General features: G+C 37.0%; 1 protein-coding gene across 1 annotated transcript in view; it reads right to left on the bottom strand.

Annotated features, from left to right (window-relative positions):
• LOC131902645 (vomeronasal type-2 receptor 116-like) overlaps positions 1 to 7,517 on the bottom strand; it is a 68,599-nt gene extending 61,082 nt beyond the window's left edge. The window contains exon 1 of the mRNA XM_059253655.1: positions 7,321 to 7,517. Within this exon, the coding sequence (XP_059109638.1) occupies positions 7,321 to 7,517 (197 nt within the window). The remainder of the gene's footprint in view (positions 1 to 7,320) is intronic.
• Positions 7,518 to 13,552: the final 6,035 nt, after the last annotated feature.

Raw genomic sequence — 13,552 nt, forward strand, 5'->3', positions numbered from 1 at the left:
ACTTCTACCAGACATTCCAGGAAGAGCTAACATCAATTCTCTTCAAATTATCCCACAAAATACAAACAGAAGAATGATTGCCAATATCACTTTATGAAGCCACAATCATCTGATACACAAACCACAAATAATTCCACAATGAGAAAAAATTACAAATTCCCCTTATGAACATAGATGTAAAACACTCAATCAAATAAGTGCAAACTGAATCCAAAAACACATCAATATGATCATCCGTCATGATCAAATAGACTTTATCCCAGATTTTGAGGGATAGTTCAACATATAAAAATCAATCAATGTAATCCACCATATAAACAATCTGAAAGAAAAACACCACACGGTAATCTCATTAGATGCTGAAATAGCCTTTGACAAAATCCAACAGCCCTTCAGGATAAAAGTCTTGAGGAAAGAGGGAATACAGGAAACATACCTCAACATAATACAGGCAATTTACAACAATCCTAAAGTCAACATCTAATTAAATGGAGAGAAACTCAAACCAATCCCACTAAAATAAGGAAGAAGAAAAGGCTGTCTATTCTTTCTGTATCTACTCAATATAAAGTTTGAAGATTAAGTAAGACCAGTAACACTGTTGAAATAGATCAAGAGATTACAACTACACACATACACACACATTGCTACACACAGAGATACTCATATCCATACAAAAGTATATACATAATACAGCAATATACTCATTTACACACACTCCCATACATACTAAGACACACAGAAAAACGGACTGGCACATATAGACAGAGAGACATATACACCCAATTAGACACACAAAAAGAGAAACAATCAAAATATACCCAGGCCCATACAAACATGCATGTTCTCAGAAATATACAAACAGGGAGAGATACACAGATGCAAGCAACCACACTGAGAGTCATTGACACAGACAGATTTATGCCCACATCCAAAGACATACCAATAGACACACACATACACACCCATGTACACCAACACAGACATATGTATGTACAACCACTACACAGAAACATGCAAAATACCCACATAGGCACATGCAGACACATACACTGACAAATACAGATACACAGGTAGACACAAACCTACATATATGTAAAGCAATAGAGATACATACACAGATACACAGGAACACACAAACATACATCCATACACAGTGAGATGCATCCATTCACATATGTGAATATGCATGTGTGCACTGTACTAAATCACAGCACAATTTCTAGCATAATTATTCTGAGTTCTAAGTGAGGTCCCCAAAGCCTAGAGTGGGGGTAGAATCTGCTAAGGACACTTGTGAAAACCATCTCCTACACGATTACAACATATTTGAGAATTAATAAATGAGGGCTCATTGTGGTGGTATTTTACTTGTACTGAAATGTGATTTTAATTGTTTGTTGATAAATAAAGTTGTCCGGGGGTCAGAGCTATTAGAGCCATAGCAAGTGTGTGGCGGTGGTGGCGCACGCCTATAATCTCAATACCATAGAGGACCTGGAGGGCTGTACATATAGCCAGTGACGAGGCAGTCACGTGTTTGGGTTTGCAACCAATGAGAAGAAAGAACAGCTAGATTATATAAAGACATACACACAGGAAGTAGGCTCCCTGTTTGGAGAGCTCTCTTGGCTGAAGCAGGAAGGGTAAGGCTCTTAGTTCTGACCTCTTGGCTTTCTTCTCGGAATCGACTCTGTGTTTCTTATTTAATAAGATGGTTGGTTACATCTACAGTTCATCTTTTCAACATAGAGAGCATTAATAACTAAGGACTGATATATTTTCAGTATTAGGATGGGCTGATATTATTTGGGACTTTGTAACATAATCACTAATTTCCATTGATAAATTGTTTTTTCCACTTAATTGGCTTTGAAGTAGAGACTTACAGCACACTTTTGATTTATTTCTTCAGAAAGAAAAATGTTCAGAAGTCTTTCTATTTGGTGAACATTTCTTAATACACTAGATTTGAGCATCAGAGAAACTCTTAAGCACAATGACATTGATGAGACCAAATATCACCCAATAGAGGAAACACTACCTTAACGCAGTTAATAACAGGTTTTTTGCTATTGTCCATTGGCTGATTATCTTCTTGTTAAAGAAGCATCTCATGCAGGGCAAGGGACACAGCATATACAGCATTGTATACAGTGTCATTGCCACAACTAAAGGCCATGTCAATAGTCCTGACCATTAGCCATTCCAACTAGGCATTGGATGAGCAGCTTTTCAGTTAGATTTTCAATCAGATTCCAAGACCTCACAGTTAAAATTAATCCACCCAGCCTTTCTAGGTAATCATCTGAGTATTTGAGATGGATCAATGTCTTGTCTAAATTTTAAAACCAGAAATCTCAGCATAGTGGTGTGCAAAAGCTAGAGTCCCAAGAGATGAGTAGCCCATATTCTCTGTATACCTAGAGATTCAACATTCTAAGGCTCACAGCTTGAATACTGTTTGTGTCACTATAAATGACATGTTGGATATGTATGGATATGTTATGATTTGTTTATAACACGCATCAGCTCTTGACATGTAAAAATACTTCTTGCCTGGAATCATGATCACAAAGGTGAAACAGAATTTTTTTATTTCTGTTCTCAAATGTGAAAGAAATAAAGTAGTCTGATCATTTTCTAAGATGTACAGTCCAATCCAGAGCCAGTTGAAGTGAAGCATCAAAGAGAACATGGCCTCTCTTATAGATGTGTCTTTGGGAGGCATCTGATACAGACAGGGAAAGTGATCATGATCGTTCAGGATAGGATGGAAGGGTCCATAGGTAAGGTAAACGACCTAGGACACAGGAAGCAGCATGAGTATCATGCACTCTTAAAATCTTGTAAGCACACTTCTGGTGAGTATTCTAGAAAATCCTCTTACTTGTTACTTTTTCCATCATCTGTTTCAACAAGGAATTGTGGAAGCACCATCAAGTCTCTGAATTGTACCCTTGAACTACGCAATTGGACATGACTGTGAAGCCAGTCTCCTCCTCACAAACTTCTTGGCATCTGGGAAAGATACCAGTGAATACAGGGTTTCTTGCAAAATCACAGCAAATAAAACTCACCTACTGACACCTGTCAGAATGGCTAAGATCAAAAACACTGAAGACACCTTATGCTGGAGAGGATGTGGAGCTAGGGGAACTCTCCTCCACTGCTGGTGGGAATGCAAGCTTGTACAACCACTTTGGAAATCAATATGGCGATTTCTTAGAAAATTGGGAATCCATCTCCCCCAAGATCCAGCTATACCACTCTTGGGCATATACCCAAATAATGCTCAACCACACCACAAGAGCACTTGTTCAGCTATGTTCATATCAGCGTTGTTTGTAATAGCCAGAACATGGAAACAACCTAGATGCCCTTCAACTGAAGAATGGATAAACAAAATGTGGTACATATACACAATGGAATACTACTCAGCAGAGAAAAACAATGACATCATGAGGTTTGCAGACAAATGGATGGATCTAGAAAAAATCATCCTGAGTGAGGTATCCCAGACTCAGAAAGACAAACATGGTATGTACTCACTCATAACAGGATACTAGATGTGGAACAAGGATGACTGGACTGCTACTCACATCACCAGGCAGGCTACCTGGAAAACAGGACCCCAAAAAAGACACAGGGATCGCCCAACGACAGAGAAATGGAATGAGATCTACATGAACAGCCTGGACATGAGTGGGGGTAGTGAAGGGCGAGGGTCGAGGGAAAGAGAGCTTGGGTGAGTGGGAGATCCCAGCTGGATCAACAACAGAGAGGGAGAACAAGGAATAGGAGACCATGGTAAATGAAGACCACATGAGAATAGGAAGAAACAAAGTGTTAGAGAGGCCCACAGAAATCCACAAAGATACCCCCACAACAGACTGCTGGCAATGGTCGAGAGACAGTCCGAACTAACCTACTCTGGTGATGGGATGGCCAAAAACCCTAATTGTCGTGCTAGAAACCTCATCCAACTACTGAGGGATCTGGATGCAGAGATCCTTGACTAGGCCCCAGGTGGATCTCTGGGAGTCCAATTAGCGAGAATGAGGAGGGTTTATATGAGCGAGAATTGTTGAGACCAAGGTCGGATAAAGCACAGAGACAAATAGCCAAACAAACGGAAACACATGAAATATGAACCAATGGCTGAGGGGTCACCAACTGGATCAGGCCCTCTGAGTGGGTGAGACAGTTGATTGGCCTGATCTGTTTGGGAGGCATCCAGGCAGTGGGACCGGGTCCTGTGCTCATTGCATGAGTTGGCTGTTTGAAACCTGGGGCCTATGCAGGGTCCCTTGGCTCGGCATGGGAGGAGGGGACTGGACCTACCTGGACTGAGTCCACCAGGTTGATCCCAGTCTGTGGGGAAGGCTTTGCCCTGGAGGAGATTGGAATGGGGGGTGGGCTGGGGGGAAGGTGAGGGGGGCGGGAGGGGGGAGAACAAGGGAATCTGTGGCTGATATGTAGAACTGAATTGTATTGCAAAATAAAAATTAAAAAAAAAACTCACCTACTGAGATTTGTAGATGTCTAGGAATGTCCCAATGATGACAGATGCTGCACAGTAACGTTCTGTACGCACCACTGTACACCTGATGTCTTTGTTAGAGACATAATTAGAAGGAGTTTCATGATTTTGTTCAAAAAATAAAAAAGGATTGTGTAAGTGTGACACAGTATTATAACCCCTGTTGGTATGGAAATAGTAGAGTCATATTTTATAAAAGATCAGGGTTCCTGTTGACTTCAACAACAGAAATAGCCAAGGCCAGAACAAAATGATAGTCTACAGTTGGTGCTCTGTAAATGGAACACTGTTTATGTTGCACAGAAATCTAGAGATGATCATTTGTAGTCAGGATGAGGCTTATCCTGTACGGGATGATATTCCCAACAATCTACTATGATTGAAACAAATATACTGTGTTGTGAGATTGCAATGACAGAGAAGCTGGAAACTTGAAAAATCTTTAAAAGTTGATGAGAGTGCTTCTAACATACATAAGATGAGACTTTGCATTTTCCACAGAGAGGGCTGTCCATCTCTGGTTTTGCATACTTGTTCAGAAGGTAAATACAAGGGCACAGTCTTTGACAAAAAGGAAAACCTGATCAGGAATTAATTTTGAAATTATTGAACAATGTGAAAAATACATATGGTGCATGAGCAAACTTTCTGGTAATTTTTATGAAATAAACTCAATTGGATACGGCATTCAGAGCGTGACAGTTTAATGCACAGTAGTCTTTCTGGGACAATATTTGGCTCAAGTACTTATAATTCATTATAATTATTTGGTAATATAGTTAACATATTACCTCATGTCTATCCCTATCTTGTTCTTTTTTTTCTCGTTTATCTATTGCAGGCACAAAGTTATTAAAAGTTTTATTTATTTATTTAAAATAATAATTTTAAATATCAGAGTATGTCTGTTAAATATATGCATCTGTGTGTGTGGATATGACAACTACTCATTTAGGCCATAAAGAGGCAACGGATTCCATGGTTTTGAGTGACAATTGGCTTTAGACTGGCCTGGCATCAAATGCACAGGGATAACCCTATTCCATTTCCCAAATGGTGATATTAAGAGCATGTACTCCAGTATTGTTCAACTATTTTATGTTTATACAAGTATGTTCAATGTAATCATATTTGATATATCTGACCAACATAAATTTTCTCATAGAGAGCACATTTTGCATACATTTTCACTTACAAATTCACAACACTGGCATTGTATTGAAAACTGGGGACTTCTGGAAAGTGAAGTGAGAATTATTTGTGTCAGCGTTACATTTTTGTATGCTAAAAGTTTATGAAGTGTGCAATGTATGGGAAATATAAATGAATTTTGAAAATAAATATAGTTAGAATGTTAGTAAGCACAGAACAATATAATTTTGTGCTTATGGGTATGGAAGAAGAATAACACTCTTGTCTTCTAACTCATTTCGTATTATCTGACCAATAAGCTTCAAACTCTTTTATTCAGAATGATTCACTCAGAGATAAATACAATTTGTATCCCACTTAGAAATTGTACCACTGTGGTATCTTTAGGTAGAAATACAGATATACATCTATGCATTTTTAAATAAAAACCATCTTATTATATTCTTTATTACCATATGGATAAAATGTCATTGAAATTGTCAGTAACTCTCAACAGGAATTCGATATTGTAACTTATGAATCTCAAACACTAACTCCTGCACACTAAAGAATAAGAAGCATCAATTACTTGAACTGTTAGAGTAAACGACTGGACTAAAGTGCTACATTTGAAAACAACTATTAACAGTACACAAAATCAAAATGTGTATATTGCCCAAATTGGTAAAATATGCAGCCAGCTATAATTAGTAAAATTACAGAAAGAGAAACATATAAGTTAAATGTGTTGTAAGTGTCAGAGAATAAACAGCTTAGACATAAGGAGAAGAGACATGTGCTTCTTAAATAATAGCAAAGATGGGCTAGTAGGTAACTGTTCTCAAGTGTGGCCAAGTATCACATGCCACTGCTGTCACTCAGGAAAAGGACAAGGAAAGTAAGTAATCACCACTATTACTGACCCTACATTTCAAAGAATGCAAGCATGTCGTTTTCAGTCTACACATTCCTTCTTTACTCTAAAGAGAGAGTGAAGAACTAGACTTTGAAATTAAAGGCCTGTAGTTATACATGGATATGGGTAAAGAATGGGGAAACAGGAACCCATGTGAAGTTCACAGTGGGCAGGTCTCCTCACTTTCATTCTTGATGCAGCTTTAGAAGGCACAATGTGACCACATGCAGAGCATCTGAGACAGTAACTGAAGAGCTATGTGAAAATTCTCTGGAGCTTGAGGTACCACAAATATTAGTTGTCCTAGCACATGCATTAGGAGTGACATGGTGATCAAAGGGTCATCACAGGCTCTACTTGACAGTCATTTACTTATACACATTTAGAATGATAGTCATTGAATAGATTGGGGTTTTCTTCAGTAAGACCAGCTACTGTGCTGTGGAAACTGTCAAGAGGATGGCTATATGTGATGGAACAAATTAGAGAGCCCTTTCTTCACTCAGCTTTCAGCCTGTTAAGTAGGAGGATAACTGGGAGAATAACAAAACTCTCTGGACAAATTAAAAGTAGAAAAAGAGCATTGAGTCTCTAAAAGAATCTGGGGTTGTTTCTTGGTTTGCAGATTGAGTAACAGAACAGAGACTCAAAACATTCTCCGATTCTCATCTTACAACCCACCATGAAATATTCATGATTACATTTACATAGAAAATAGAAAGAAACTTACTGTGTATTCAGAATGTAGTTGAAATAATCTTTCTCCACAGGCCACTGCACTCTTAAAAGGAAGAAGATACAACCTGTCAACAAATCTCCATCCTTGTCATTATTCTGCTTCATTCTCCAAAAGCACTTGGGATGGGTGATACTGGATACAAGAAGTGGAATGTTCAGGAGCAAGAAGAGAAAAATCAAAGGGAACATCTTTGTCCAACTTGAAGCCTGATCAGTGTGTATTGTGAAGTGCTGTTAAGATCAGCACATTATATGGGCACCTGTGTATTCCAATCTGCTTTTATTTCTGTAGGAGAGGCTACCCGTGTGTTCATGATTCCTTTCTTCCAGATGATTCAGACCCTCTGTAGGAATCTATGACAGTCTCTTCCATGGGGCTCTGCAGCTGATGTCCATGTGATTAAATTTGGTTTATAAATAGATATGAGGAGACCTCAGGTAGTGTTATGACATCACTCATATTTGTGAAAATTAAAGGTCTTTGGAGGATGTCATTTTGAGAAAATTTGGTCACAGGATTGCCTGAACAATCTGTTTATATTAATTCCTTCAGAAATGATGTCAGTAGATTTTGGCAGATGTTCCACATTGAGATATGTAACATTGGCTCAGGGAGAACTAATAAAGTTAGAGTTCATGGGTACATACTGGGAATTGTATCACAAAATCCCTGGAGGGAAAAGTAGCTCTGTGATTACAGCAAGTGAGTTCCACACAGCTTGCATAGTGGAGCCTATGCTACACCTGTGACAGTCACAGGATAGCTAACCAAATCCTGTGCTTCCAATGTTTTGTGAACCAATAATCAGGCCAAATTCCAAAATGTCCTGAATGCTGCTGTTCTACAACTAATCAGCTCTACATAGAGCCTTTGTTACATTTGCAGCATTGCAAAAATATTTTTAAAATATTCAATAAGTTCCATAAATTCTGTAATATATTTCAAATACAAAATAAGATCTCTCACTGATCCTCCAACCCAAATGTTGTTAAACAGAATATAAGGCAAATATTTTATTTCTAAAACATCATCTACATCCCCAAGCCTCAGTTCTAATAGTTTAACTCCATGTGTTGACCCATTTCTTCTGCTTCATCTTTAATTTCCGACATTCTTTTTGTTCATTTTACAATCTACTAGTGGCTGCATAGAAGTCTTTTTGAGTATCGTAGAAGCAAATAGAAACTCTGAAGTGATCCTCAGTTTAATGTGTAAATTGCTCTTAAACAATTTTCTTAGCTTTCTGTTTTTGTTTGCATTCTAGAACCTGCAATGCCAGTGTGAGAGTGTTCTGATGAGTGTGGGCTGATGAACCTTTCAGTGGTTTGGGACTGCAGAAAAAGCAAAGCTATGTAGGGACATTGTTTACTGAGGTTAGTGATGTGTTTTATATAGTATTGGAGACAAGGCACACAGGTTTAGTGTTCTCATGTGGATCTTATGGTACATTTAATAATAAACATTTAAAAACTGTATGACCTATGGTTCTATGATGAGCCACCCTGGGGGCCTTGGATGTGAAAATACAGAAATGTGACAGGAAGAGTCTTTCATAGGAAGACAGAGATCATTCACCTTTCATGGAGAGTGCAAATAAAAATTCCCATGCTACAGTTTCAGCATGGTATCCAGTTTTGTTTTGTATGGTATAATTATTATTTTTTAAAGGTAATATACTTTATATTCTGGCAAATGACACATGTAGCATGTCCTTTTTGTGGTATTTTCCCCTCTCTCACTCACATCTGTTGCTAAACTTACTACTCATTCTATTCCTCAGTCTACATAGTTTCCTTCTGAATTTATGACGCGTGTTTGTGTTTGTGTGTGTGCATGTTGAATTAATGACACAAATGTGAAATTTTCCTTATATTGGATTCACATGGTACCCTATCCCAAGTTCCTTAAGGCCTTCAATTCTCAAAAACTACCTCTCCTACATTTTTTAGTAAAATATTTGCATATATGTGAACATACACAAAAATATGCACATGTACACATTCAGTTGAGCATTATTAAGTTTCCATGAGATTGTAGGCTTTCTGTAATTTTTGTTGTTGTTGAAATCTGACTTTAAACCAGGGTGGCCTGATAGAAGACAGGAGGTTATTCCAATTTTTTTGTATCTGTTGAGATTTGCTTTGTGGCCAAGTATGTGGTCAATTTTAGAGAAGGTTCCATGGGGTGCTGAGAAGAATGTTTATTCTTTTTTGTTAGGATGGAATGTTCTGTAGATATCAATTAAGTCCATTTGAGTCATAACAACAGCTAAGTCCCTTATTTCTCTGTTAAGTTTCAATTTGGCAGATCTGTCCAGTAGTGAGAGTCAGGTGTTGAAGTCTCCCACTATTAATGTGTGGAGTTTTATGTGTTATTTCTGCTTCAGTAATGTTTCTTTTACATATGTGGGTGCCCTTGTGTTTGGGGCATAAATATTCAGAATTGAAACTTCATCTTGGTGGATGTTTCCTGTGATGAGTATGTAATGTTCTTCTTGATCTCTTTTGATTGTTTTTAGTGTGAAGTCTATTTTGCTGGATATTAGGATGGCTACACCAGCTTGCCTCTTAAGACCATTTGATTGGAAAGACTTTTCCCAGCCTTTTATTGTTAGGTAGTGTCTATCTTTGAAATTGAGGTGTGTTTCTTGTGTGCAGCAGAAAGATGGGTCCTGCTTTCGTATCCATTCTGTAAGCCTGTTTCTTTTTATAGATGAATTAAGTCCATTGATATTAAAGGATATTAATGACCAGTGATTGTTAGCTCCTGTTATCTTTTGGTGGTAGTGTGTGTGTGCTTCTCTCCTTTGGGGTTTACTGCTGTGGTGTTATCTATTGCCTGTGTTTATGTGGGTGTATCTGACTTCCTCAGGTTGGAATTTTCCTTCTAGTGCTTGCTTTCTGTAGTGCTGGATTTGTGGATGGGTTTAAACAATACCTATCCACAAATCCAGCACATGTACACACAAACTCACAATCATATACACACAATCACACAGATTGTCATAAATTTATATGGAGTCTGTGAAAAGACTGAATTTCTAGAGTCTGTCTGTTTAGGTAACATGGTGACTTCCCAATTCTGCCCCATTTCTTGCTAATGACATCATTTAATATTTCCAGACTGAGGACAAGTCCATTGTGTATAAATAAATCCTGTGAGATTTTCCTCTGAATTTCAATGTGTCTAAAAGTCTGGACCCAGTAATCTTATTTGTTTAATTTATCTTTGATTCTAAGCATTTATGAATTATATAGAATCTATTTACTTAAACTTCTCTAAAATCTGTGTATATGGCTTAGTTAAAAATCACTGTTTATATATTTAAGTATAATAATTGATGAAATAAAACTATCAAAATTCTAAGAAATCATTGCAAATAAAAATAATGAATTTCTGTCCAGATGAAAATAAAAATAACAAAATTTTAGCTGAAATCTTTTATTTCCTCATCTTTTGAGTGGCATAAAGATTGATTCCATATCCAGTATATTCTGAATGTTAATGAAATAAACATGATGAGACAAGTATGTATTTGCTATCCTGTTGATACAAATGTAAACTATTTTTATATTCCTGTTTAAGATAATTTGTATATTGATACAAATACAGAACTATATTTGTTATTATATACATATATTTCTACTCTTATTTGAAATATTTATATATTGATATAAATGTAAATTTATATCTGTCATACTGTATGTATGTTCTACTTCTGTTTAGGATTGATATATATTTAAGATTATTGTCATATTGCATATCACACTATATGTTCCAAACTTTGTTATGAATATCTTGTTTATTGTCACAATTTTGAAGTCATCGTCCTTTACTGTACATTTGCTTATAGACTGTTTACCTTGTTTACATGAAGTCTTAGTCTTTTGGTTATTTTGGTAGGTAAGACTTACAGATTTATAGTCACCTATGCTTGTCATCTCTATAGTTACAATAGTTAGGTTATTCAGATTCACAGATACATAGGTCAGATGGGCAGGTAATCTTCAAACACTTCATAGACCTAGAGAAAATGGCATTTAAATAACTTAGAATTCTGTTTACGTGAGACACAACTGCTCCTGACAGCACGAATTTGATCCTGAGAGAACATTGGGCTTCTAAGACATTTCCATTTGGAAGTTTGTCTTCTTGGCATAAAATGGCCAAGAACTGCCCTTACCTCAACTGCTGATATATGAGTGCTGTCTTTCTGGACAACCTGGATACAAGAAAGTGACTTCTGAACTCTGATAAGACAGGGTAAGATGGTCTTTCAGAATTCCTGCTTCTGAAAATGGTCTGTCAGATACGGTAGGCCTGTAGTCAATTTGAATGCACCAACAATGCTGAGAAACATCAGGTGACTGTCCAGGCTGCCAGCTGTCTATAGTTACAACTTAGTATATATATATATAAAATAAAATTTTATTTTATTATATATATATATAAAATAAAATTTTATATATATATAAAATTTATATATATATATATATATATATATATATATAAAATCTTAGATAGAACATATTAAGTATTAGATTCAGGTTCATTAGAATAGGACACCTTTTGGAATGATCTTTGTAATATGCCATTTACCTACACTCTAGACTTCTCTGGATTTTAGTATGTGTTTCTTGCCTGATGTTGTTCACATTTTTTGTAGTTCCATCTTATCTAGGTCATAATCCCTCATTATTCCTGGACAATATTTGATAACCATTCCTTTGTATATAGTCTTGTATTAGGTTAGAGCCTTCTTATTTAGACAAAAGGGGGAGATGTAGTGGGTAGCCATTCCACCTTTGATCTGGAAGTTCCAACCCCCATTAAGGCTTCTGTAACTGTCATGCCTACCAGGCAGGGCCAAAAGAGGACCCTGAACACCGAGATCCAGATGCGCCGCCTTGTTTGTTTCCTGGACCCTGGACACTGGAGGTAGACTGAGCAGAGTTCTCAAGAGAACACCACCGGACTGTGCTACATCTTTCCAGACACTGCAACCTACCTATCCCTTCATTTGTAAGTTACACCACTAAACAAACCTCCCTTTTAACTATGTGGAGTGGCCTTAATAATTACACCGATACTTCATGGTGGACATTTTATAACACTGAGGAAAGAAACTGACAGACAATGCAAGATGGAACCTATCCTTCATGGTTTCTGGATTGATATAATTAATAATGTTTGAAAAATACATGCATATACCATGAACAGGATGCTAATATTCTGTACAATATCCATCAAAATTACATCATAATATAAAGAAAAATCAGAACTATGACAAAACATCATAAAATTCAAATAGAAAAACAGACTCTGGATGGATCAATCAATGGAGAATAAAAACAACAAAGCTGGAGTTATTGTAATAATTATGCTCCACTACACTCTAGTGTTATAGTTACAGAGGACCATAATATACTGATACTACACTATTTCAATGGATAAGAAAAACCATAATTAGGGTGCACAGCTATAGCCAACTTATCTTTGACATAAGTTTAAAACACACCAATGGAAAAGACACAGCAGCTAAACAAATACTTTTGGCACCCTGCGAATGAAGGATTAACATATCTATAATGTAAAAGAATGGAAAATCTCAACAAGAAAAAAGTTAGCTCAATTTTGAAAAGGTGCAAACTAAGAATTTCAAAAAGATGAAACACACATGGTTGAGCTAACATCTTTAGCCACCAAGGAAGGGCAAATTAAAACAAGATCAAGTAGGGAGGGGACTGGGAGGAAGGAGGAGTGAGAAATATATGGAAAGATGGCTAAAATTAAGGGCCACTTGATGAGCACTGTGTAAATCTAATACAATAGGAGCTTCATAAATTATATACATGCCTAAAGAACATCTGAATGAATTCACTAAGTAATAAGGGAGACAGAGCCCCAACTGGCCACTTCATCACCAAATGAGGTTTGGTTCACATCTAATCAAATTGTTGCCTAAAAATATCCCATGGGAGTCACCAGGCAACCCAGGCTGTGGCCAGGATTGTAGATTGTCCTCCACAGACTGATGACAAGGACCCATTAATAAGACCTTCACAACTTCACTTCACAACAGATTGAACATGCAGATGTTGAAATGGTGTCATAATTGAGATTTTACCCAGTATTCTAGTGTATTTGGTACTGAAATTTACTCTGGACATTACCAAATGAGAACTGAAAATGCCAACACATCAAAAAACCTTTGATCTAAAAT

This window comes from Peromyscus eremicus, chromosome 1 (assembly GCF_949786415.1).
Source record: "Peromyscus eremicus chromosome 1, PerEre_H2_v1, whole genome shotgun sequence".
Taxonomy (NCBI): Eukaryota; Metazoa; Chordata; class Mammalia; order Rodentia; family Cricetidae; genus Peromyscus; species Peromyscus eremicus.